At 57.6% G+C, this 25,189-nt stretch overlaps 2 protein-coding genes and 1 pseudogene across 2 annotated transcripts; 1 reads left to right on the forward strand and 2 right to left on the reverse strand.

The window, feature by feature from the left end:
• Nucleotides 1–8,829, reverse strand: LOC113178445 (sialic acid-binding Ig-like lectin 11). The gene is made up of 11 exons (XM_077792780.1): nucleotides 8,790–8,829; nucleotides 8,329–8,718; nucleotides 7,870–8,010; nucleotides 7,471–7,518; nucleotides 3,465–3,728; nucleotides 3,162–3,209; nucleotides 2,810–3,067; nucleotides 2,447–2,731; nucleotides 2,145–2,238; nucleotides 1,775–1,859; nucleotides 1–342 (listed from the first exon to the last, which is right to left on the reverse strand). The coding sequence occupies exons 1-11, from the start codon at nucleotides 8,827–8,829 to the stop codon at nucleotides 1–3; spliced, it is 1,995 nt and encodes a 664-aa protein (XP_077648906.1).
• Nucleotides 8,830–13,281: 4,452 nt separating this feature from the next.
• On the reverse strand, nucleotides 13,282–13,370 carry LOC113178369 (U6 spliceosomal RNA; annotated as a pseudogene).
• Nucleotides 13,371–17,411: 4,041 nt separating this feature from the next.
• On the forward strand, nucleotides 17,412–24,690 carry LOC144250270 (sialic acid-binding Ig-like lectin 11). The gene is made up of 11 exons (XM_077792781.1): nucleotides 17,412–17,471; nucleotides 17,543–17,932; nucleotides 18,251–18,391; nucleotides 18,744–18,791; nucleotides 20,980–21,243; nucleotides 21,494–21,541; nucleotides 21,636–21,893; nucleotides 21,972–22,256; nucleotides 22,465–22,558; nucleotides 22,844–22,928; nucleotides 24,331–24,690. The coding sequence occupies exons 1-11, from the start codon at nucleotides 17,432–17,434 to the stop codon at nucleotides 24,688–24,690; spliced, it is 2,013 nt and encodes a 670-aa protein (XP_077648907.1). The 5' UTR covers nucleotides 17,412–17,431.
• The last annotated feature ends 499 nt before the right edge of the window (nucleotides 24,691–25,189 follow it).

Consider the following 25,189-nt stretch of genomic DNA (forward strand, 5'->3'; position numbering starts at 1 on the left):
TCACTGGTGATGGGGCTGACACTGGGGCTCCTCTTCTGCCCAGCACCAGGATGGGGCATCCTCTCTGCCTCTGCTGCTCCATGTCCTAGCAATTGTCCCTGATGTCTCTCTCCCCAGGACATCCGGCTGCTCCTGGAGGCCGTCATGCCAGATCTCCATCTCTGAGTATTCTGTCCTGCTGGTGGCCTCCTGCACCTTGGGCTCTCGAGACTCCAACTCCAGGAAGGTGCAGAAGTCGTAATGCAGCTCCTGGGGCTCCAGGTCCTCACCCACAGCCAGCATGGACTCAGCGGGGGTGGGACCATGTGAGAGGATGTCCCACCAGGATGCATCCTTGGGACCCTGAAGTGGGGCAGGAGTCGGGATGGAATGAGGATGACGGGGCTGGGAGAGAGCCAGGAGGACCCACAAGCCAACCCTTAAATGAGCATTTAGTCGCCTCTGTTCACCCCACAGAGAAGGACTGGGCTCCCTGCTCTCGTCCACCCAGTCTTGTTCCCTCAGTGCCGTGGGATTGTGTGCACCTGGTGCTCGGTCAGTGCCCGTTTCACAAGCCTTCACAGAATCCACGAGGAACATTCATGTACCCAGATACCAGCTGGAGAAAAGGGGCTAAATAACCATTTCCAAACACAACTAATGAGTGGTCAGCAGGGTTCCTGGCCAGGTCTCTCTGAGTCCAGTGTCCTGTGCCCAGGGGCAGAGCGCCCCCCACAGCAGCCCTGCATATTGCATGGGCACCTGAGCAGGCACCTTCCAGCCTCGCCCAGTTAGCAGTGCAGAAGGACAAGCAGACAGAGCAGTCACCTTCTTAGAGACACCATCAAACAGCAAATGTGACAAGGTGCACAGAATGGGCGGGGCCAATGGGCAGGCCTTAGCACAGGCCCGGATGACCTCAGGGCCCACGCAGAATGTCAGAGGCCAGGCAGGCAAAGGGACCTGGGCAGCATGCCATGAGCCCACGAAACAAAACTCATCTTGCCCAGATTAGGGGTGGACTCTTTGCACCCAGCTCCTGGGAGGGATTATCTTCCCTCAGGCCCCGCCTGACAGAAGGATCTGCATCCCCCTGGTAACCTCAGGCCAGACGGGTTGACCTCCGCTTACCTATGCTAAGGTGTGGTTTATGGTGGCCATGTAGGGAAATGTGGCATCAGTTTGAACTTTGGAGGAGCTAGACACCAAGTGACTGAGGCCAGCCACATAGGTGAGAGTGTCAGTGGGACCAGCCCCTAGTGGAGCCTTGGATGCCAAGGCTGGGTGGAATTCCTGGTGGCAACACTGCTACCTGCTGTCAGGCCCTGGCCCTGGAGATGAGGTGCTGTTGGAGAGACTCCAATGGGACAGGGCCACTGGGACCTCCTGTCGCCCACCCCACCCCTGTGCCTCTTGCTTCACAGCTGATGTCGGGCTTGGAACACGGGAGGCTTCCAGCAAGCGTGGCCGTTTGGGGGATATTTCTGTGGCTCCCTGCCTTGCTGAGGAGTGAGGAGAAGGAAGGGGTGAGGGGATCAGAGAGAAATGAAGAGCCGGAGTGGAAGGGGCTGAACTGAGCCCAGGCAGTGGGTGGTCAGACCCGGGTGGCCATGGCCTTGGGAGCAGGGAAGGGGCTTGGCTGGGAAGTTGCAGGACACTAGAGTGGGACTGGGGCCGTGTTGGAGGGGACCCAGGAGCAAAGCCTATTTGCCATAATGAGTCCCCAGGCTGTCCAGAGGTTCTGGCCCGGCCACCTGGGGAGGGGGGGCTGGAGAACAGGGGGACCCTCACTCACCCCACAGACAGGGCCCAGGTCAACGGGGGCGTCCTGATGGGCAGTTCCTGTCAGGCTGGCAGCTTTCTTCCTGCAGGTCTTTAACCTGAAGGAGGAGATGGGATACTCAGCCACCTGAGGGCTCAGACCTTGGGGTGGAGGTCGGTGGACCCTGCTAAAATCGCCTAGAAAGCCTACCAAGGCCCAGGAGTCAGGGGACATGTCTCACTGGGTGACGTCTGGGATTGGGCAGGGCACAGACCCCTGCTCTGATCGTCTGGCCAAGGCCACTCATAGGCACTGGCCTGTCAGACCCTCCAGTGGGGCCTGTGGGGTCCTGGGGACGCACCCTCCCTCCACACCTGGCATCCAGCCCAGGAAGAACACTCACCAGGAGAAGACGAGGCAGGCACAGAGGGAGAGCAGAGCGGCCCCACCAGCAGCCCCCAGCGTCCCCAGCAGGGCTTCCCTGAGCTCTGGCTTCCCTGCAGGCAAGTGGGGTTCATGGGGAAGCCCTCTGAGCCCCAGGACCCCGTCCTCCCCCGACACACCTGGAGCCCTTCATCCCAAACAGCCCAAGAAGGAGTCCTCTGTCCACCCCTTCCTTCCAGGCTCAGCCCATGGCCCCAGCCCTGTCCTTGGTCACTCCTCAGATCCACCTCCCTAAACCTCGGCCCCCACAGGCCCCCTGACCTGGCAGCAGCAGGACGCTGGCGCTCTGGGTGCCATGGGCGTTCTGGGCCTCACAGCTCAGCCTGAGGTCGGAGCTGAGTGCCCCGTGCAGGCTCAGGGAGCTGTTGGCCCAGTGCCCCGTGGAGCTGGATGTGACCCTGAGGGAGGCATTGCTGCTGTTCCCCTCCAGCAGCCCCTCCCCCAGCCGCCAGTGCAGGGAGGGGGCCGGCCAGGCGCTGGAGGAGCAGCTGCAGAGCAGAGCCTGGGCCTCCCAGGAGCAGGAGGGTCCCAGCAGCCTTGGGGGGTCTGAGGAGCAAGGAGAAGGGTCAGCAGATGCCACCTCGTCCCAACCCAGGCGTGCCCTCCCTCCCCTCCCGGACTCACAGTGCACAGAGAGGCTCAGGGAGAGGTGCTGGGAGCCCAGCGGGCTGCGGGCATGGCAGGTGAATTCTCCTCCATGCTCTGTCTGCACCTGGGGCAGCTCCAGGACCCCAGGGTCTGAAAGCCACTCAGGGCTCAGGGTCTGCGTCCCCCAGGTCCAGCTCAGCCTGGCTGGGGGGTTGCTGTGGGTGACACAGACCAGGCGCAGGCTTTGGCCCTCCAGGACTGAGAGGGACGTGCCATTCCTGATGACTTCCATGACTAGGGAAGGGAAGAGGCAGAACTGACCTGTGGCCCCGTCACATGGGCCCGCAACGGGGCACCCAGAGGCCCTGCTTCCTCTTGCCCTTCCTACCTGTCCTATTTTCTTGGGAAACGGTCACCCTCAGGTCCTCTGGAGGATCTGCAATGGAGACAGGAACCAGCTCCAGATGGGCTGGGCTTCCCTCTGGGCAGAGGATCCAGCCCAGGACACTGAGGTGGTGGGAGGGCAGAATCACGAGCTGGGTCCCCACACTGACTGCCCAGTGGTCTAGCAGGACAGAAGCCTGTGCCAGGGCCCTGGGGTTCTAGGCCCCCCAGAGCTCTGGGACCCTGTCATGGCCCCTGCCCCTCCTCTGCTCCCCTCCCAGACCCAGGACCTTCTGGTCACACTCACACTGCACAGAGAGGTCCAGGGTGCCCTGCTGGGAGCCCAGCCTGTTCTCTGCTCGGCAGGTGTAGAGCCCCGAATCTCCAGGCTTCACCACGGGCAGCTCCAGCTCCAGGGTTCTGGGGCCCAAGGGGCAGGACCAGGAGAGGACTCTGTCCTCCAGGACCCAGCTCAGAGTGGCCGGGGGATGGCTGTCAGCAGCACAGAGGAGCCGCAGGAACTGGCCTTTCTGGACTTCCAGATGTGAGAAGTTTCCCTGGGTCACTGGGGCTGGAGAGGGACAGACAGAGACAGACACAGACAGAGCTGAGCCTGGCCTAGGGTTCTGAGGCCCTGGGCCTCTGTCTTTCAAAGCAGCTTTGTCCAGTTAAGATCACACACCGTACAATGGCACTGACAGACCACGGCAGGTCAACAGTCCCATGGCTCTTGTGTGTTCAGATCTGGGTCACCACAATGCTAGCGCATTCCCACCACGCCAGGAGGAAACCCCCACCCCAGCCCTTGCCCAGCCCTTCCATCCCCAGCCTAAATACACAAACCCACTGTCTCTGGATTTGCCTTCGCAGGGTGCTACATATCCAAAGAATCCCATGTGTGTGGTGGACTGTGTCTGGCTGCCTTCTCTCCCTCAGCACCATGTCTCCAGGGTCACCATGTACAGTGCCTGCCAGAGCCTGGCTCTCCTTTAGGGCTGAGTTACATCCCACCATCTGAATCCACCACATTAGTGCATCCATCCACCAGTCGATTGACAACTGGGTTGTTCCTTGATTTCTCTGAGGCTGTGGTCCTTGTCCACATTAACCACCCATGAGCCTGTTTACTGTTGAAGTATCCAAAATCCAATCATAAGCCTCCAAAGCTCTGGGGGGCTGATCTCCACCTGCTCCTCTCTGTCCCCCCAGGTTCATATACAACTCCTGAGGAGAAGGGGCTGTTGAGACTCCCTCCCACAGTGACACCCAGCAACTGTTCCTCTTGTAAGATCCAGGACCCCAGGGTCTGAAAGCCACTCAGGGCTCAGGGTCTGGGTCCCCCAGGTCCAGCTCAGCCTGGCTGGGGGGTTGCTGTGGGTGACACAGACCAGGCGCAGGCTTTGGCCCTCCGGGACTGAGAGGGACGTGCCATTCCTGATGACTTCCATGACTAGGGAAGGGAAGAGGCAGAACTGACCTGTGGCCCCGTCACCTGGGCCCTTAATGGGGCACCCAGAGGCCCTGCTTCCTCTTGCCCTTCCTACCTGTCCTATTTTCTTGGGAAACGGTCACCCTCAGGTCCTCTGGAGGATCTGCAATGGAGACAGGAACCAGCTCCAGATGGGCTGGGCTTCCCTCTGGGCAGAGGATCCAGCCAGGACACTGAGGTGGTGGGAGGGCAGAATCACGAGCTGGGTCCCCACACTGACTGCCCAGTGGTCTAGCAGGACAGAAGCCGGGTGCCAGGGCCCTGGGGTTCTAGGCCCCCCAGAGCTCTGGGACCCTGTCATGGCCCCTGCCCCTCCTCTGCTCCCCTCCCAGACCCAGGACCTTCTGGACACACTCACACTGCACAGAGAGGTCCAGGGTGCCCTGCTGGGAGCCCAGCCTGTTCTCTGCTCGGCAGGTGTAGAGCCCCGAATCTCCAGGCTTCACCACGGGCAGCTCCAGCTCCTGGGTGCTGGTGCCCAAGCGGAAGTATGATGAGAGGACTCTGTCCTCCAGGACCCAGCTCAGAGTGGCCGGGGGATGGCTGTCAGCAGCACAGAGGAGCCGCAGGAACTGGCCTTTCTGGACTTCCAGATGTGAGAAGTTTCCCTGGGTCACTGGGGCTGGAGAGGGACAGACAGACACAGACAGAGCTGAGCCTGGCCTAGGGTTCTGAGGCCCTGGGCCTCTGTCTTTCAAAGCAGCTTTGTCCAGTTAAGATCACACACCGTACAATGGCACTGACAGACCACGGCGGGTCAACAGTCCCATGGCTCTTGTGTGTTCAGATCTGGGTCACCACAATGCCAGCGCATTCCCACCACGCCAGGAGGAAACCCCCACCCAGCCCTTGCCCAGCCCTTCCATCCCCAGCCTAAATACACAAACCCACTGTCTCTGGATTTGCCTTCGAAGGGTGCTACATTCCACAGAATCCCATGTGTGTGGTGGACTGTGTCTGGCTGGCTTCTCTCCCTCAGCGCCATGTCTCCAGGGTCACCATGTACAGTGCCTGCCAGAGCCTGGCTCTCCTTTAGGGCTGAGTTATATCCCACCATCTGAATCCACCACATTAGTGCATCCATCCATCAGTCGATTGACAACTGGGTTGTTCCTTGATTTCTCCGAGGCTGTGGTCCTTGTCCACATTAACCACCCAATACCTGTGAGCCTGTTTACTGTTGAAGTATCCAAAATCCAATCATCAGCCCTCCAAGGCTCTGGGGGGCTGATCTCCACCTCCTCCTCTCTGTCCCCCAGGCTCATATACAACTCCTGAGGAGAAGGGGCTGTTGAGACTCCCTCCCTCAGTGACACCCAGCAACTGTTCCTCTTGTCAGAGGGGAATTGAGTGCTGGTTTCTGGGGTGTTCTTCCAGAGCTCTTTCTTTGTCTTCTGGTAATGGGCATGAATGAGCCCCTTTATTTTTTATTTTCAGACACATTCTCCCTAAGTTCCCCAGGGAGCCTCAAACTTGTAATCCTCCTGCCTCAGCCTCTGAGCTGCTAGGATTATTGGCGTGATCAGTGCACCGGGCTCCAGAGCTCTTCTACAGCAGCATTCCCGAGGGGTGTGGTGAGTTTCCTTCCTGATTCGGTTCCTAGACATAACACCTCGGGTCCCCTTACCCAAGGACTGTCTCTGAGCATCGAGTCCTCTGCATGGAAATACCCAGGAGCCAGTTACAAAGTTAGACCTCAGCCCTGCCGGACCTCCCGAGGCCGCTGTGGAGAGTTTATAGGAGCTCCAGGCAGGGTGGGTACAGGTTCACGGGGACATGTTCCCAGAGGCATTATCAGGAAACCAACCCTCGTGCGCAGCCACGGTGGACTGGGCTAGTGAATTGTGGGACCACAGGTGAGGACACGCAGTAATGACACCACAGGCTACGTGGATGGTCCTTGAGAACACGAGGTGGGGTCACATCAAAAGAGTCAAGACACTTAGGATCCTGCAGCTTCACCCAGCCAAGTGGCACTTGTACAGGGACCCTCAGAGCAGCAGAAAGGTGGAACCACCCTGGAGACCCGGAGCTGAAGCATGGTAAAGCCTGTGTGGTCCTTCCAGACACGGAACGTTCTCCAGCCACGGGGAGGAGAGCAGTTCAGGCCCGGCTACAGGAAACCTTGCGGCCATGTGACAAGCCACACACAAGAGGGATGCACTGTGTGACCACCTTTAGTGGTAGGGTCCCCAAGAGGCAGAGCATAGTGATAAAAGGACAAAGTGACAAAGGGACAACGAGAGGCTGCCAGGCCTGGAGGGGACAATCGGGAGTTCGAGCCAGGCACGGGGTTCTCTGTACCAAATACAGTGTGCTCTGGCCTTGGAGGGGCTGGTGGCAACACCACACCATGAGTGCACCAAAGGCCACCTCTGTGTCACTCGAAGACGGTTGGCGCTGTGTTGCAGGAATCTCACCTGCACGGAGGAGGCGAGGTGGAGAGTGGCGCACGTGTGTGCGTCCTGGTCACTTACATTACAGAAGGAAAAGAGGGCGAGCTAAACCCCGTGGGAGAGTCAGGTGTATTGGGTAAACTATGAGGAAATACGGGGACAGCAGGAGACAAGCAGTGGCCTAGGGTCCTCGAGGCAGAGGCGGGGGTGAACATGAGGCCTTTGGGGCCTCCAGGGCCCGTGTTCTCACCTACCCGGGTGGGCAGCGTCAGGGCTTCGTGCTGTGAGCCTCCTGCTAACTGCACGTGGTGAATGGAGGAGCTGAGGGTCCCTCCAGAGGGAGCCTCCCTGGGGTGGCTGATGCGGGGCTCGGCTCCCTGCTGGCAGACACCTGTCCCCGCCCAGCCCCAGAAGGACACCCCGCCTACCTGGGTCACCTGCTCTGGAGATGCTGATGGTCAGGTTCTGAGGAGCATCTGGACAGAGAGACCCCATGAGGGCTGCAAGCACAGCTGGCCTGCGATCCTCCCCAGGAGCCATGGAAATGAAAGAGGAGGCAGCACCCCAGAGGCCAGTGTCCTCCCTGTGTCCCCTGCAGGCCCGTGGCCTTCAGGACCCAGGCTCAGCAGCCTCTCTCAGTCTGTCCCAGCTGCTCTGACTCTCCACAGCTGTGACCCAGCCACTCCCCACAGGTCCCCCTCCTGGCCCCGTTGCCTTGTGGTCAGGGTTTCCCACACCAACACAGGGGGACACAGACATTCAGACCCCGGCACCCTCCCCACCCTCCGCCCCCACACAGCAGCCCGGTGCCCTGGCACAGCACTCACAGGACACCTTGAGCTGCACAGTTCTGGTTGAAGACACGTTAGCCCTGGGGAAGGTCACTCGGCAGGAGAGGTAGGTGCCATGGTCCTCGGGGTGGGGCGTGAGCAGGATCTCCGACGTGGAGGGCTCCAGGCCTGACCCCGCTGCTCTCAGGGCAGCCCCAGCCCAGGAGATACGGAGGGCCGTGGGCCAGTCACAGGCGCCAGGCATGGAGCATGTCACGTGGCTGAGGTGGCCCGACTGCAGGGGCCCCGGGGTGATGATGTCTGGGTTTTGGGTCAACTCTGGGGAGGAGAGAGGGACACACCAGATCCAAGAGGGGACCCGTGCATGCCTCTGAGACAGACACCCCAATCCTGAACCACCTGGGCTCCACTGCCCCCTCAAGACCAGGGTCTCCCCAGACCCTGGCGCCCCTCCCTACCCATGTGTGCTGCTTGTTCCTGGGCACTTGTCCTCACCTGTGACAGTCAGGGTGAGCAGGTTTCTTTTGTAAGTGTGGTTCACAGCTCCTTGCTCTAGATGAAAATAGTATGTTCCGCTGTCGTCCTTCCGGACCTCGGAGATGCTCAGGGAGCAGTTGTTAGCCTGGGGGTCTCCGAGGAGCCGGAAATGAAGTTTGTACTTCTCTTTTGCTTCCTTGTCTGGGTTGTTTGTGGCCACGAGATCATTGTCTTCTGGATCAGGTTTGGAATTATTTGTCTTGTACCAGGAGCCATAGGTAGGTGTGGAGTGGTTCCAGCCAGCCTCAGGGTAGGAGAAGGAGCAGGACACAAGCACACACAGGCCCTCCTGCACTGTCACCGCCTCCTGCATCTGCAGCCAGGAAGATTGTTTCTTCTGCAGGGACCCTGGGGAGGACACAGAAGCTCAGCTGCAGTCCCAGCCCACACCTAGGCTCCCTGGTCCTCAGCCCACTCACCTGCCCCCAACTGAAGCAGCAGCAGGGCCAGGAGCAGCATCTTGGGCTTGGAGGACTGTCCTGTCCTGGGATCCTCTGGCCTCTGGCTCTGCCTCTCTGAGAGGACACTCCCCAGGAAGTCTGGGGAGGGCCACTGACCACCACAGAAGAGGAACCTCAGCAGCAAGTGCCCTGGTTTCACGGTCTCCTTTTCATAAAAGTGGGCTCAAGGGCAGGAGGCCTGAGCCTCTAGTGGGAAGGACCCGTGCAGCCTCTGCCTCAGGGCAGGAGTTCCTGCCTCACAGGGGAAACCTTGTGTGGTGGCCCAGGGACAGCGATGGGGTGCCTCACTCCCTCACTCCCTCACTGCCCAGGCGAACCTCTGCTCCATGCAGGCAAAGAGCAGAGCATGACCCCCATCTCCTGCCATAGGGCTCCCCTTCGCTGACTCCAACCTGGGTCCCCATCTTGCATGCTCCCAAGGGCCCTGGCTCCCCTGCGTACTCAGGGATATTTTGGGGTGCCACTGCTTTGGGTCTGCTCTGAGTTTGGGAGGTGCCGGGGTGGACCCCAGGGCCCATTTGTGCCAGGCAGGCGCCCCACGCTGAGCCACCCTCCCAGCCCAGGGCTTGCGCCTTTGCTTTGGGCACTGGAGCGCTTCAGGGTCCTCCCTCCACGTGACTTCAGGCACAACCACTGCCCAGGCCTCCGAACTCCCCTTCTCCTCTTCTGCTGAGGAGCTGGAGCTCCCCAGTCACAGGAGGCTTTAGCAGCTTTCCCTCCCCAGAGCTTTCTAGGGCCCAGCTGTGCCCCATCAGGGATGGAGGGAGCCGCCCCAGCCTGTGTCAGCAGGAATGTACCCGTGTCCACCCCCGTCAAGGCCCACTAGTTCCCCAGGTTGTGGGTCCTCTCAGAGCGGAGATGCCTCATACCAACGTTCCCAAGGTTGCCAGGGTGACGTTTGTCCCAGTGGATCCTGGCTACTTCCGGTGCACTGTGTCCACGGCTCACGGGGCTCTGAAAATTGCATCTTCCACAGCCTGGATGGCTGGTCATGGCCAAGAATGGGCAGCACAATGGGAACCCAAGGCCTCCCCCTCCCCAGTCTCACTCTGTTGATTCCTTTCTTTTCTTTTGGTGGTGGTGGTAGGGGCACCAGGGATTGAACCCAGGTTTGCTTAACCACTGAGCCACATCCCCAGCCCTATTTTGTGTTTTATTTAGAGATTGGGTCTCACTGAGTTGCTTTTGCTGAGGCTGGCTTTGAACTCACAGTCCTCCAGCCTCAGCCTCCCAAGCTACTGGGATTACAGGCGTGTGCCACCATGCCTGTCTTGCTTCTTATTTTTTATTTAAAGACAGGGTCTTGCTAAATTTCTCTGGTCCTTGCTAATCTGCTGAGGCTGGCTTTGAACTCATGAACCTCCTGCCTCAGCCTCCTGAGCCGCTGGAATTACAGGTGGGCATCACCCATTCCCGGCCTTCCACTGAACCTTGGGGGTTTGGTGGAGGAAGAGAGGGTAGGCTGAATGCACTTCTCACACCTTCTCAAGTCCTGTGATTTGTCGTTCCCGTGCTGACCTTGGTCACCTGGCTGAGGTCGTGTGTTCAGACTCCTCCTCTGTAAAGCTCCCTCTTTCCCCGTGTCATACTGACCTCTCTGGAAGGAGGTCAAGTGTGCAGCCCCCCGTTAAGGAATGGGAAGTCATGCCACCCCTCCTTGAGGAATATAACATACAATTTGCCATCTCAAAATCTGAAACGTACAGTTCTCTGGCTCTAAGCACTGCTACCTAGTTGCAGAACTTCCTATCACCCCTAAAGAAAACCTAGTGCTTCTTCAGTGGCCACGTCTCCTCCCAACAGGCAACAAAAAACCATTTCTGTCTCTAGAGTTATGATTTCCCTAATCCTGACACTTCACATGAGTGGAATTATGTCATATTTGTCTGACTTCCTCCACTTAATACAGTGTTTTCCAGTTTTATAATATTGTAGCATCTATTAAATGTCATTCCATTTTTAAAATTTTTAAATTTGTCCTAATTAGTTGTACATGACAGCCGAACGCATTTTGACACATCATACATAAATGGGGTATAAGTTCTCCTTCTTTTTCATATCAGAGAAAACATTTTTCGGGATTGGCTTACTGTGCTTGTCATATCCAGTCCACCCATTTACTGGCAAAGCCATAATTTCATTCTTCTTTAAGACTGAGTAATATTCCATTATGTATATATACCACATTTTCTTTATCCTTCATCTGTTGAAGGACACCTGGGTGGGTTGCATAGTTTAGCTATTGTGAATTGAGCTGTTATAAACATTGATGTGGCCACGACACTGTAATATGTTGATATTAAGACTTTTGGGTATAAACCTAGGAGTGGGATGACTGGGTAAAATGGTGGTTCCGTTCCAAGTTTTCTGAGGAAATCTCCATACTGCTTTCCGTATGTTGCACCAATCTGCCATCCCACCAGCAATGTATGAGCGGACCTTTTTTGCCACATTCTTGTCAACATTTATTGTTGCTTGTATTCTTGATAATTGCCATTCTGACTGGAATGAGATGGAATCTCAGAGTAGTTTTGATTTGCATTTCTTTTTTTTTTTTTTTTACCTGTCTGAGATTTTATTAGCAGGACCGCAGCGGCCAGTCACAGAGGAGAAGGGAGGAGAGAGAGGGAGGGAGGGAGGGAGAGAGAGAGAGAGAGAGAGAGAGAGAGAGAGAGAGAAAGAGAGAGAGAGGGGAGGGGGGAGAGAGAGAGGAGGGGAGAGAGCAAGAGTAAGAGAACGAAGACGACCAGGGTATTGATATTTATGGGCTTAACACAGGATGCGGAGGAGCAAGGCAAGTGGGCTGTTACTTCTTCATTGGCTGAGAGTTCACACCACTTCAGGGATTGGAGGTGCGCCAAGTTTGAGCCATTCTCAGGGATTGGAGGTGACGGTATGTCCAGTCTGTAGGGCTGGTAGAAAAAGCCTATGCCCAGGAGAAGGCAGACTAGAACATATAAAGCTGAAAACCAAGGGCTTATTTCTTTTTGGCATGGTGGGGTAGAGATGGGCCTTCGGTGGAGTTGTCATTCGGTATCTTCATCTTTCAGCACTTGATGGAGGTTTCTTGGGATGACTAGATGTTCATGTTGTCTGCTCGTTGGCAAGTAGCTGGTAATCCCTGAAGAGGAGCAATCTGCAGGCCGGTCGTGGATGTCAGGCAGGCCATCAGAGGAGTGGACTACGACAGGAACGTTTGGGCTCAGAGTTTGGGAACGGGGTTCTGCCTTGAGTGACGTGAATCCCCGTCCCGGGTTTCGGTACCAAGGTAAAGGACGATGGAAAAGCTCCGTTAAACTCAACAAGCCAAAACAACCGTTTACCTGTCTGAGATTTTATTAGCAGGACCGTAGCGGCCAGTCACAGAGAAGAAGGGAGGAGAGAGAGAGAGAGAGAGAGAGAGAGAGAGAGAGAGAGAGAGAGAGAGGGGGAGAGGGGGGAGAGAGGGGTGGGAGAGAGTGGGGAGAGAGAGAGAGAGGAGAGTAAGAGAGCAAGCGATTTGCATTTCTCTAATTGATAGAGATGTTGAACATTTTTTCATACATTTGTTGATCAATTGAATTTCTTCTGTGAAGTGTCTGTTCAGTTCCTTATCCTGTTTATTGATTGGGTTATTTGTGGTTTGGGCGTTAAGTTTTTTGAGTTCTTTACATATCCTGGAGGTTAATGCTCTATCTGAGGTGTGTGTTGTGGGAAGCCACTCCAAGAGCCCGCACCCTGGGGCTGGGGATGTGGCTCAAGCGGTAGCGCGCTCGCCTGGTATGCGTGCGACCCGGGTTCGATCCTCAGCACCACATACCAACAAAGATGTTGTGTCTGCCGAGAACTAAAAAATAAATATTAAAAATTCTTTCTCTCTAAAAAAAAACAAAAAAAAAAAAAAAAAAAAAAAGAGCCCGCACCTTTAAGTCCTGCTGCACCACGGGGATCTGAAAGATCACTTAGTCTGGCGCCTAGTGCCATGACTCGGTCTTTTCCCTCACTCAGATAATAAGGTGTGGCCCTGGGAGTGGCCCTAGGAGTAGGCAGCACACAGAGGGGTTGAGCTCCACTCGCCTGTCCCCTTGTAATCCTACCCCTTGCCTCATTTGAGTGGCTTCTCCCCAACAAGAGGGTTCAGCACGTGCTCCTCTCTCTCTCTCCATGGACCCCTAAGGTCGGAGGAGCCGTCTCAGGACCCAAAGAAAAAGGTATTTCTCTGTGTGATTATTTCATGCAGCCCAGGTCACCTGGAGTGGCCCTGAGTGTTCTAGTTGTGGAACGCGACAGCGTGTGGTAAAGGTTTTCTCCCATTCTGTAGGCTCTCTCTTCGCGTTACTGTTTCCATTGCTGAGAAGAAGCTTTATAGTTTGATTCCATCCCGTTTAATGACTCTTGATTTCACTTCTTGTGCTTTAGGAGTCTTGTGAAGATTTGGGCCTGCTTTGTCTTCTATAGGCATAAGGGCTCTAAAAATGTGGAACGTGTCATTCTTGCGCCAGGACCATGCTGATCTCTGTATTGTTCCAGTTTCGACATATGTGCTGCTGAAACAAGCACTTCATTCCTTTTTATGGCTGAATAATATTCCATTCTACAGATAGAATGTTGATGACATTTTGTTGATGACTTTTCTTTTTTTATTTGTGTGGTTTGTGGTGCTGGGGATATAACTGAGGAGCCGGAGCCCCAGCGTATTTTTTATTGATTTCTTAATGTCCCATCCCTTAGAGTTGAAGAGTCTTGGAGGTAGGCAGTTCAGACCCTCAGATGGTGCCCAGGTGTGGGATAAGGTGAGGAGGAGCCAAGCAGCTATCTGGGGGTGGAGGAGGTGGAGCCGAGGTACCAAGCACCAGCCTCCACATGGACTCTATTATCCCAACGTACTTTACTTAAAAAACACAAATTCTAAGATAAAATTATTAAGAGTTTCAAGTTGGTAACCTCAGAGCTTCCAACCCCACTCCTGAAGCTCTTCTGAATGCCAGCCCCTCAGAGGCTGCCAAGCTTCTCCCTGGGCAGCCGGAGCCGAGAGTGTGAGATGGAGGGGGGCCAGTGGCCAGGGGCAACATCCAGGGCAGGGGCCTGGTGGGTGCTGGGTATGCGGAGGTGAGCCCTGCGCAACAGGACGTGTTCTCCAACAGGACGGGGTGGGGGGGTGGGGGGGGGTGTACTACTGCCTGTTTCCCCTGCCAGCCCCACTCTCAGGAGCTCTTGCCCGGGGGCTGAGCCAGAATAGGTCCTGCCTGCCTGAGCCCAGTCCTTCCTGGTGCCAACAACTCTGAAAGAGGAAGTCAGAAGAGAGGATCTTTCAGGCCCTGCTTTGCATGAAAATGGGCTCATGGCACGCTGCCCAGGTCCCTTTGCCTGCCTGGCCTCTGAAATGCTGCGTGGGCCCTGAGGGCATCCGGGCCTGTGCCAAGGCCTGCCCATTGGCACCGCCCATTCTTATGCATCTGAGAAACTCATGTGACTCCATTTTAAAAAATAAATAAATAATAGCAGCTTCTACCTCAAGGCCTGTCCGAAGGAAGGGGGCTTACCCTTGTCCTTGGAAAAACCCACAGAGCACTTCTTTTTTTTTTTTTTTAATTTTTAATATTTATTTTTTAGTTCTCGGCGGACACAACATCTTTGTTGGTATGTGGTGCTGAGGATCGAACCTGGGCCACAAGCATGCCAGGCGAGCGCGCTACCGCTTGAGCCACATCCCCAGCCCCAAGAGCACTTCTTTAAAAAAAAAAAAAATATTTATTTCTTTTAGTTGTACACAATGCCTTTATTTTTATTTATTTATTTTTATGTGGTGCTGAGGATCGAACCCAGGGCCTCGCATGTACCAGGCAAGCACTCTACCGCTGAGCCACAACCCCAGCCCACACGGAGCACATCTAAGCACATACCCACCCTGCTGAGTTGTTTGTCTGTAAATACCAGGAGAGGTCTGAGGCGCCAGGTGCCCCTGACTCAGTTAGGCTAGGTGAGGACCCATAGCAACCCCCCTAGCAACCTCCAAACAGCATGAGACAGAAAATACCTGGGATGCCAGGTGACCCCCAAATAGTTTATGGTGGTTGATAACATGTTGGGAAACCATGTAGTTCAGCACATACACCCCTCATGGCCTAAACCAATCAGTTCAAAAGAATCCCCCTCTTGTACTAACCAATCAACCCTACCAACTTGTTCCCGCCAGTGAATGTGCTATCAATGTTAAGAGTTGTTGTTTGATTTTCCCGCGGTATGGAATGATTTGCTGTGTGATGTTGTGATGCATAGAGTATCCCCCCAAAACCTATAAAATCTCACTGAACAAAGGACCGGGACTCACTCCCTGGGACCGCTGCGTCAAGAACGGTTGTGAGTCCAGGCTCGAGCTTGCAATAAAGACTCTTGTGTGATTGCATCGGATTCGGCTCCTGGAGTCTATTGGGGTCCCATGAATCTGGCATAACACATCTTGTCACATTTTGCTGTTTGACGGTGTCTTCAAGATGGCTACTGCTCTGTCTGCTTGTCCTTCCCCACTGCAAACTGAGTGAGGCCGGGCGGGTGCCTGCTCAGGGGCCCGTGCAATATGCAGGGCTGCTGTGGGGGGCGCTCTGCCCCTGGGGACAGGGCGCTGGACTCAGAGAGACCTGGCCAGGAACCCTGCTGACCACTCATTAGTTGTGTTTGGAAATGGTTATTTAGCCCCTTTTCTCCAGCTGGTAACTGGGCACATGAGTGTTCCTCGTGGATTCTGTGAAGGCTTGTGAAACGGGCACTGACCGAGCACCAGGCGCACACAATCCCACGGCACTGAGGGAACAAGACTGGGTGGACGAGAGCAGGGAGCCCAGTCCGTCTCTGTGGGGTGAACAGAGGCGACTAAATGCTCATTTAAGGGTTGGCTTGTGGGTCCTCCTGGCTCTCTCCCAGCCCCGTCATCCTCATTCCATCCCGACTCCTGCCCCACTTCAGGGTCCCAAGGATGCATCCTGGTGGGACAGCCCCTCACATGGTCCCACGCCTGCTGCCACGCTGACCATGGGTGAGGAGCCAGAGCCCCAGGAGCTGCACTATGCCACCCTCAGCTTCCTGGAGCTTGAGCCTCAAAAGCCCAAGGTGCAGGAGGCCACCAGCAGGACAGAATACTCAGAGATGGAGATCTGCCATGGCGGCCTTCAGGAGCAGCCGGATGTCCTGGGGAGAGAGACATCAGGGACAATTGCTAGGTCAGCAGTTCCCCATGTGAACAGGACATGGAGCAGCAGAGGGGATGCCCCGTCCTGGTGCTGGGCAGAACAGGAGCCCCAGTGTCAGCCCCATCACCAGTGAGGAGCCCGACTTTGAGCAAATGACTTCACTCCTCACCTTCCTCCTCTGTAAAATAGACCCCATCAACCGAACTCACAGGACCGTCCTGGGCCATCAAGAACGAAATGCCTCAAGCCCAGAGGACTGTGTCTGCACAGAGACCATCGCCCAGAACCCCTCCCAGTGCAGTGCACTAGTGTGGAGCCCACTAGGTCAGTCACCCTGGCCCAGGTGGGTTGCACCCTGCAGGATGCCGCTGCTTCCCAGTGCCCCCAGAGCTCCGTCGGGCTCTCCCTCGGGTTCCCATTGTGCTGTCCATTCCTGGCCATGACCAGCCATCCAGGCTGTGGAAGATGCAATTTTCAGAGACCCATGAGCCGTGGACACAGTGCACCGGAAGTAGCCAGGATCCACTGGGACAAACGTCACTCTGGCAACCTTGGGAACCCTGGTATGAGGCATCTCCGCTCTGAGAGGACCCACAACCTGGGGAACTCGTGGGCCTTGACGGGGGTGGACACGGGTACATTCCTGCTGACACAGGCTGGGGAGGCTCCCTCCATCCCTGATGTGGCACAGCTGGGCCCTAGAAAGCTCTGGGAAGGGAAAGCTGCTAAAGCCTCCTGTCACTGGGGAGCTCCAGCTCCTCAGCAGAAGAGGAGAAGGGGAGTTCGGAGGCCTGGGCAGTGGTCGTGCCCTGAGCCACGAGGAGGGAGGACCCTGAAGCGCTCCAGTGCCCAAAGCAAAGGCGCAAGCCCTGGGCTGGGAGGGTGGCTCAGCGTGGGGCGCCTGCCTGGCACAAATGGGCCCTGGGGTCCACCCCGGCACCTCCCAAACTCAGAGCAGACCCAAAGCAGTGGCACCCCAAAATATCCCTGAGTACGCAGGGGAGCCAGGGCCCTTGGGAGCATGCAAGATGGGGGCCCAGGTTGGAGGCAGCGAAGGGGAGCCCTATGGCAGGAGATGGGGGTCATGCTCTGCTCTTTGCCTGCATGGAGCAGAGGTTCGCCTGGGCAGTGAGGGAGTGAGGGAGTGAGGCACCCCATCGCTGTCCCTGGGCCACCACACAAGGTTTCCCCTGTGAGGCAGGAACTCCTGCCCTGAGGCAGAGGCTGCACGGGTCCTTCCCACTAGAGGCTCAGGCCTCCTGCCCTTCAGCCCACTTTTAGGAAAAGGAGACAGTGAAACCAGGGCACTTGCTGCTGAGGTTCCTCTTCTGTGGTGGTCAGTGGCCCTCCCCAGACTTCCTGAGGAGTGTCCTCTCAGAGAGGCAGAGCCAGAGGCCAGAGGATCCCAGGACAGGACAGTCCTCCAAGCCCAAGATGCTGCTCCTGGCCCTGCTGCTGCTTCAGTTGGGGGCAGGTGAGTGGGCTGAGGACCAGGGAGCCTAGGTGTGGGCTGGGACTGCAGCTGAGCTTCTGTGTCCTCCCCAGGGTCCCTGCAGAAGAAACAATCTTCCTGGCTGCAGATGCAGGAGGCGGTGACAGTGCAGGAGGGCCTGTGTGTGCTTGTGTCCTGCTCCTTCTCCTACCCTGAGGCTGGCTGGAACCACTCCACACCTACCTACGGCTACTGGTACAAGACAAAGAATTGCAAATATGATCCAAAAAACAGTACTCTCATGGCCACAAACAACCCAGACAAGGAAGCAAAAGAGAAGTACAAACTTCATTTCCGGCTCCTCGGAGACCCCCAGGCTAACGACTGCTCCCTGAGCATCTCTGAGGTCCGGAAGGACGACAGCGGAACATACTATTTTCATCTAGAGCAAGGAGCTGTGAACCACACTTACAAAAGAAACCTGCTCACCCTGACTGTCACAGGTGAGGACAAGTGCCCAGGAACAAGCAGCACACATGGGTAGGGAGGGGCGCCAGGGTCTGGGGAGACCCGGGTCTTGAGGGGGCAGTGGAGCCCAGGTGGTTCAGGATTGGGGTGTCTGTCTCAGAGACATACACGGGTCCTCTCTCGGATCTGGTGTGTCCCTCTCTCCTCCCCAGAGTTGACCCAAAACCCAGACATCATCACCCCGGGGCCCCTGCAGTCGGGCCACCTCAGCCACGTGACATGCTCCATGCCTGGCGCCTGTGACTGGCCCACGGCCCCCCGTTTCTCCTGGGCTGGGGCTGCCCTGAGAGCAGCGGGGTCAGGCCTGGAGCCCTCCACGTCGGAGATCCTGCTCACGCCCCACCCCGAGGACCATGGCACCTACCTCTCCTGCCGAGTGACCTTCCCCAGGGCTAACGTGTCTTCAACCAGAACTGTGCAGCTCAAGGTGTCCTGTGAGTGCTGTGCCAGGGCACCGGGCTGCTGTGTGGGGGCGGAGGGTGGGGAGGGTGCCGGGGTCTGAATGTCTGTGTCCCCCTGTGTTGGTGTGGGAAACCCTGACCACAAGGCAACGGGGCCAGCAGGGGGGACCTGTGGGGAGTGGCTGGGTCACAGCTGTGGAGAGTCAGAGCAGCTGGGACAGACTGAGAGAGGCTGCTGAGCCTGGGTCCTGAAGGCCACAGGCCTCCAGGGGACACAGGGAGGACACTGGCCTCTGGGGTGCTGCCTCCTCTTTCATTTCCATGGCTCCTGGGGAGGATCGCAGGCCAGCTGTGCTTGCAGCCCTCATGGGGTCTCTCTGTCCAGATGCTCCTCAGAACCTGACCATCAGCATCTCCAGAGCAGGTGACCCAGGTAGGCGGGGTGTCCCTCTGGGGCTGGGCGGGGACAGGTGTCTGCCAGCAGGGAGCCGAGCCCCGCAGCAGCCACCCCAGGGAGGCTCCCTCTGGACGGACCCTCAGCTCCTCCATTCACCACGTGCAGTTAGAAGGAGGCTCACAGCACGAAGCCCTGACGCTGCCCACCCGGGTAGGTGAGAACACGGGCCCTGGAGGCACCCAAAGGCCTCGTGTTCACCCCCGCCTCTGCCTCCAGGACCCCAGGCCACTGCTTGTCTCCTGCTGTCCCCATATTTCCTCATAGTTTTACCCAATACACCTGACTCTCCCACGGGGTTTAGCTTGCCCTCTTTTCCTTCCGTGGTGTAAGTGACCAGGACACACACACATGCGCCACTCTCCACCTTGCCTCCTCCGTGCAGGTGAGATTCCTGCAACACAGCGCCAACTGTCTTCGAGTGACACAGAGGTGGCCTTTGGTGCACTCATGGTGTGGCCCTGCCACCAGCCCCTCAAAGGCCAGAGCACACTCTTCATGGAACAGAGAGCCCCGTGCCTGGCCCACACCCCGGATTGTCCCCTCCAGGCCTGGCAGCCCCTCGTTGTCCCTTATAGCTATGCTCTACCTATTGGGGACCCTACCACTAAAGGCCGTCACACAGTGCACCCCTCTTGTGTGTGGCTTGTCACATGGCCGCAAGGTTTCCTGTACCCGGGCCGGGACTGCTTTCCTCCCCGTGGCTGGAGAACATCCGGAGACTGGAAGGAGCACACCGGCTTTACCATGTTTCAGCTCAGGGTCTCCAGGCTAGTTCCACCTTTGTGCTGCTCTGAGGGTCCCTGTACAAGTGCCACTTGGCTGGGTGCCGCTGCAGGATCCTAAGTGTCTTGACTCTCTTGATGTGACCCCACCTCGTGTTCTCAAGGACCATCCACGTAGCCTGTGGTGTCATTACTGCGTGTCCTCACCTGTGGTCCCACAGTTCACTAGCCCAGTCCACCAGGGCTGCGCACGAGGGTTGGTTTCCTGATAATGCCTCTGGGAACATGTCCCCGTGAACCTGTACCCACCCTGCCTGGAGCTCCTATGAACTCTCCACAGCAGCCTCGGGAGGTCCGGGCAGGGCTGAGGTCTAACTTTGTAACTGGCTCCTGGGGATTTCCATGCAGAGGACTTGATGCTTCAGAGACAGTCCTTGGGTAAGGGGACCCGAGGTGTTATGTCTAGGAACCGAATCAGGAAGGAAACTCACCACACCCCTCGGGAATGCTGCTGTAGAAGAGCTCTGGAGCCCGGTGCACTGATCTTGCCAATAATCCTAGCAGCTCAGAGGCTGAGGCAGGAGGATTACAAGTTTGAGGCTGCCTGGGGACCTTAGGGAGAATGTGTCTGAAAATAAAAAATAAAGGGGCTCATTCATGCCCATTACCAGAAGACAAAGAAAGAGCTCTGGAAGAACACCCCAGAAACCAGCACTCAATTCCCCTCTGACAAGAGGAACAGTTGCTGGGTGTCACTGAGGGAGGGAGTCTCAACAGCCCCTTCTCCTCAGGAGTTGTATATGAGCCTGGGGGACAGAGAGGAGGAGGTGGAGATCAGCCCCCCAGAGCCTTGGAGGGCTGATGATTGGATTTTGGATACTTCAACAGTAAACAGGCTCATGGGTGGTTAATGTGGACAAGGACCACAGCCTCAGAGAAATCAAGGAACAACCCAGTTGTCAATCGACTGATGGATGGATGCACTAATGTGGTGGATTCAGATGGTGGGATGTAACTCAGCCCTAAAGGAGAGCCAGGCTCTGGCAGGCACTGTACATGGTGACCCTGGAGACATGGCGCTGAGGGAGAGAAGCCAGCCAGACACAGTCCACCACACACATGGGATTCTGTGGAATGTAGCACCCTGCGAAGGCAAATCCAGAGACAGTGGGTTTGTGTATTTAGGCTGGGGATGGAAGGGCTGGGCAAGGGCTGGGTGGGGGTTCGCCCCTGGCGTTGTGGGAATGCGCTGGCATTGTGGTGACCCAGATCTGAACACACAAGAGCCATGGGACTGTTGACCCGCCGTGGTCTGTCAGTGCCATTGTACGGTGTGTGATCTTAACTGGACAAAGCTGCTTTGAAAGACAGAGGCCCAGGGCCTCAGAACCCTAGGCCAGGCTCAGCTCTGTCTGTGTCTGTCTCTGTCTGTCCCTCTCCAGCCCCAGTGGCCCAGGGAAACTTCTCACATCTGGAAGTCCAGAAAGGCCAGTTCCTGCGGCTCCTCTGTGCTGCTGACAGCCATCCCCCGGCCACTCTGAGCTGGGTCCTGGAGGACAGAGTCCTCTCCTGGTCCTTCCGCTTGGGCCCCAGAACCCTGGAGCTGGAGCTGCCCGTGGTGAAGCCTGGAGATTCGGGGCTCTACACCTGCCGAGCAGAGAACAGGCTGGGCTCCCAGCAGGGCACCCTGGACCTCTCTGTGCAGTGTGAGTGTGTCCAGAAGGTCCCTGGGAGGGCAGCAGAGGAGGGGCAGGGCCATGATAGGGTCCCAGAGCTCTGGGGGGCCTAGAAACCCAGGGCCCTGGCACCCGGCTTCTGTCCTGCTAGACCACTGGGCAGTCAGTGTGGGGACCCAGCTCGTGATTCTGCCCTCCCACCACCTCAGTGTCCTGGGCTGGATCCTCTGCCCAGAGGGAAGCCCAGCCCATCTGGAGCTGGTTCCTGTCTCCATTGCAGATCCTCCAGAGGACCTGAGGGTGACCGTTTCCCAAGAAAATAGGACAGGTAGGAAGGGCAAGAGGAAGCAGGGCCTCTGGGTGCCCCGTTGCGGGCCCATGTGACGGGGCCACAGGTCAGTTCTGCCTCTTCCCTTCCCTAGTCATGGAAGTCATCAGGAATGGCACGTCCCTCTCAGTCCTGGAGGGCCAAAGCCTGCGCCTGGTCTGTGTCACCCACAGCAACCCCCCAGCCAGGCTGAGCTGGACCTGGGGGACGCAGACCCTGAGCCCTGAGTGGCTTTCAGACCCTGGGGTCCTGGAGCTGCCCCAGGTGCAGACAGAGCATGGAGGAGAATTCACCTGCCATGCCCGCAGCCCGCTGGGCTCCCAGCACCTCTCCCTGAGCCTCTCTGTGCACTGTGAGTCCGGGAGGGGAGGGAGGGCACGCCTGGGTTGGGACGAGGTGGCATCTGCTGACCCTTCTCCTTGCTCCTCAGACCCCCCAAGGCTGCTGGGACCCTCCTGCTCCTGGGAGGCCCAGGCTCTGCTCTGCAGCTGCTCCTCCAGCGCCTGGCCGGCCCCCTCCCTGCACTGGCGGCTGGGGGAGGGGCTGCTGGAGGGGAACAGCAGCAATGCCTCCCTCAGGGTCACATCCAGCTCCACGGGGCACTGGGCCAACAGCTCCCTGAGCCTGCACGGGGCACTCAGCTCCGACCTCAGGCTGAGCTGTGAGGCCCAGAACGCCCATGGCACCCAGAGCGCCAGCGTCCTGCTGCTGCCAGGTCAGGGGGCCTGTGGGGGCCGAGGTTTAGGGAGGTGGATCTGAGGAGTGACCAAGGACAGGGCTGGGGCCATGGGCTGAGCCTGGAAGGAAGGGGTGGACAGAGGACTCCTTCTTGGGCTGTTTGGGATGAAGGGCTCCAGGTGTGTCGGGGGAGGACGGGGTCCTGGGGCTCAGAGGGCTTCCCCATGAACCCCACTTGCCTGCAGGGAAGCCAGAGCTCAGGGAAGCCCTGCTGGGGACGCTGGGGGCTGCTGGTGGGGCCGCTCTGCTCTCCCTCTGTGCCTGCCTCGTCTTCTCCTGGTGAGTGTTCTTCCTGGGCAGGATGCCAGGTGTGGAGGGAGGGTGCGTCCCCAGGACCCCACAGGCCCCACTGGAGGGTCTGACAGGCCAGTGCCTATGAGTGGCCTTGGCCAGACGATCAGAGCAGGGGTCTGTGCCCTGCCCATTATCCCAGGAGTCACCCCTGAGACATGTCCCCTGACTCCTGGGCCTTGGTAGGCTTTCTAGGCGATTTTAGCAGGGTCCACTGAAGTCCACCCCAAGGTCTGAACCACAGGTGGCTGAGTGTCCCATCTCCTCCTTCAGGTTAAAGACCCGCAGGAAGAAAGCTGGTAGCCAGACAGGAACTGCCCATCAGGACGCCCCCGTTGACCTGGGCCCTGTCTGTGGGGTGAGTGAGGGTCCCCCTGCCCTCCAGCCCCCCCTCCCCAGGTGGCCGGGCCAGAACCCCTGGACAGCCTGGGGACTCATTATGACAAATAGGCTTTGCTCCTGGGTCCCCTCCAACACGGCCCCAGTCCCAGTCTAGTGTCCTGCAACTTCCCAGCCAAGCCCCTTCCCTGCTCCCAAGGCCATGGCCACCCGGGTCTGACCACCCACTGCCTGGGCTCAGTTCAGCCCCTTCCACTCCGGCTCTTCATTTCTCTCTGATCCCCTCACCCCTTCCTTCTCCTCACTCCTCAGCAAGGCAGGGAGCCACAGAAATATCCCCCAAATGGCCACGCTCTGCTGGAAGCCTCCCGGGTTCCAAGCCCGACATCAGCTGTGAAGCAAGAGGCACAGGGGTGGGGTGGGCGACAGGAGGTCCCAGGGGTCCTGTCCCATTGGAGTCTCTCCAACAGCACCTCATCTCCAGGGCCAGGGCCTGACAGCAGGTAGCAGTGTTGCCACCAGGAATTCCACCCAGCCTTGGCATCCAAGGCTCCACTAGGGGCTGGTCCCACTGACACTCTCACCTATGTGGCTGGCCTCAGTCACTTGGTGTCTAGCTTCTCCAAAGTTCAAACTGATGCCACATTTCCCTACATGGCCACCATAAACCACACCTTAGCATAGGTAAGCGTAGGTCAACTCCTCTGGCCTGAGGTTACCAGGGGGATGCAGATCCTTCTGTCAGGCGGGGCCTGAGGGAAGATAATCCCTCCCAGGAGCTGGGTGCAAAGAGTCCACCCCTAATCTAGGCAAGATGAGTCCCAAGGCACAGTAGCCTTTGTTTCTTGGGCTCATGGCATGCTGCCCAGGTCCCTTTGCCTGCCTGGCCTCTGACATGCTGTGTGGGCCGAGGGCATCTGGGCCTGTGCTAAGGCCTGCCCATTGGCCGTGCCCATTCTTGTGCACCTGGTCACATTTGCTGTTTGACGGTGTCTCTAAGAAGGTGACTGCTCTGTCTGCTTGTCCTGTGCAATATGCAGGGCTGCTGTGGGGGGCGCTCTGCCCCTGGGGACAGGGCGCTGGACTCAGAGAGACCTGGCCAGGAACCCTGCTGACCACTCATTAGTTGTGTTTGGAAATGGTTATTTAGCTCCCTTTTCTCCAGCTGGTAACTGGGCACATGAGTGTTCCTCGTGGATTCTGTGAAGGCTTGTGAAACGGGCACTGACCGAGCACCAGGCGCACACGATCCCACGGCACTGAGGGAACAAGACTGGGTGGACGAGAGCAGGGAGCCCAGTCCTTCTCTGTGGGGTGAACAGAGGCGACTAAATGCTCATTTAAGGGTTGGCTTGTGGGTCCTCCTGGCTCTCTCCCAGCCCCGTCATCCTCATTCCATCCCGACTCCTGCCCCACTTCAGGGTCCCAAGGATGCATCCTGGTGGGACAGCCCCTCACATGGTCCCACCCCCACTGAAGCCACACTGGCCGGGGGCGAGGAGCCAGAGCCCCAGGAGCTGCACTATGCTACCCTCAGCTTCCTGGAGCTTGAGCCTCGAGATCCCGAGGTGCACGAGGACACCAGCAAGACAGAATACTCAGAGATCAAGATCTGCAATGGCGGCCTCCAGGAGCAGCCGGATGTCCTGGGGAGAGAGACATCAGGGACAATTGCTAGATCAGCTGTTCTCCATGTGCACAGGAAGTGGAGCAGCACAGAGGATGCCCCATCCTGGTGCTGGGCAGAAGAGGAGCCCCAGTGTCAGCCCCATCACCAGTGAGGAGCCCGACTTTGAGCAAATGACTTCACTCCTCACCTTCCTCCTCTGTAAAATAGACCCCATCAACTTAACTCACAGGACTGTCCTGGGCCATCAAGAAAGAAAGGCCTCAAGCCCCCAAGGGACTGTGTCTGCTGAGAGGTCGTTGCCCAGAACCCGCTCCCAGGGCAGCGCACTAGTGTGGAGCCCACCAGGTCTGTCACCCTGGCCCAGTTGGGGTGCACCCTGCAGGATGCCCCTGCTTCCCAGTGCCCCCAGAGCTCCGTCGGGCTGTCCCCTGCTCACCTGCTTCTCCCTTCTGGCCTCCAGGCATGTGAACTGCTAGGGGGACACCTTGTCCCTCCTTACCCCTCACGCCCATCTCCACAGCTGCTTCCTGCAGCCCCACCTCTCCTTGGCACAGTCACTCCTGTTCATCTGGAATAAATTGCAAGTGTTCAAACCGCTCCTCTCTTGCTGAGCTCCATTGCCCTATGGGTTGGTTCTCCCTCTCCACTTC

The sequence above is a fragment of the Urocitellus parryii genome, chromosome 15 (genome assembly GCF_045843805.1).
Source record: "Urocitellus parryii isolate mUroPar1 chromosome 15, mUroPar1.hap1, whole genome shotgun sequence".
Lineage (NCBI taxonomy): Eukaryota > Metazoa > Chordata > Mammalia > Rodentia > Sciuridae > Urocitellus > Urocitellus parryii.

Bases quoted from the DNA above. Each gene is read 5' to 3' on its own strand.
- LOC113178445 (XM_077792780.1), bottom strand. From the start codon at position 8,829: ATGCTGCTCCTGGCCCTGCTGCTGCTTCAGTTGGGGGCAG. The intron at 3,729-7,470 runs GTAGGCGGGGTG...GTCCCTCTCCAG, and splicing joins CTCCAGAGCAGGTGACCCAG to CCCCAGTGACCCAGGGAAAC. The intron at 3,210-3,464 runs GTGAGTGTGACC...TCTCCATTGCAG, and splicing joins CCTGGACCTCTCTGTGCAGT to ATCCTCCAGAGGACCTGAGG.
- LOC144250270 (XM_077792781.1), top strand. From the start codon at position 17,432: ATGCTGCTCCTGGCCCTGCTGCTGCTTCAGTTGGGGGCAG. The intron at 17,472-17,542 runs GTGAGTGGGCTG...TGTCCTCCCCAG, and splicing joins GCTGCTTCAGTTGGGGGCAG to GGTCCCTGCAGAAGAAACAA. The intron at 21,244-21,493 runs GTGAGTGTGTCC...TCTCCATTGCAG, and splicing joins CCTGGACCTCTCTGTGCAGT to ATCCTCCAGAGGACCTGAGG.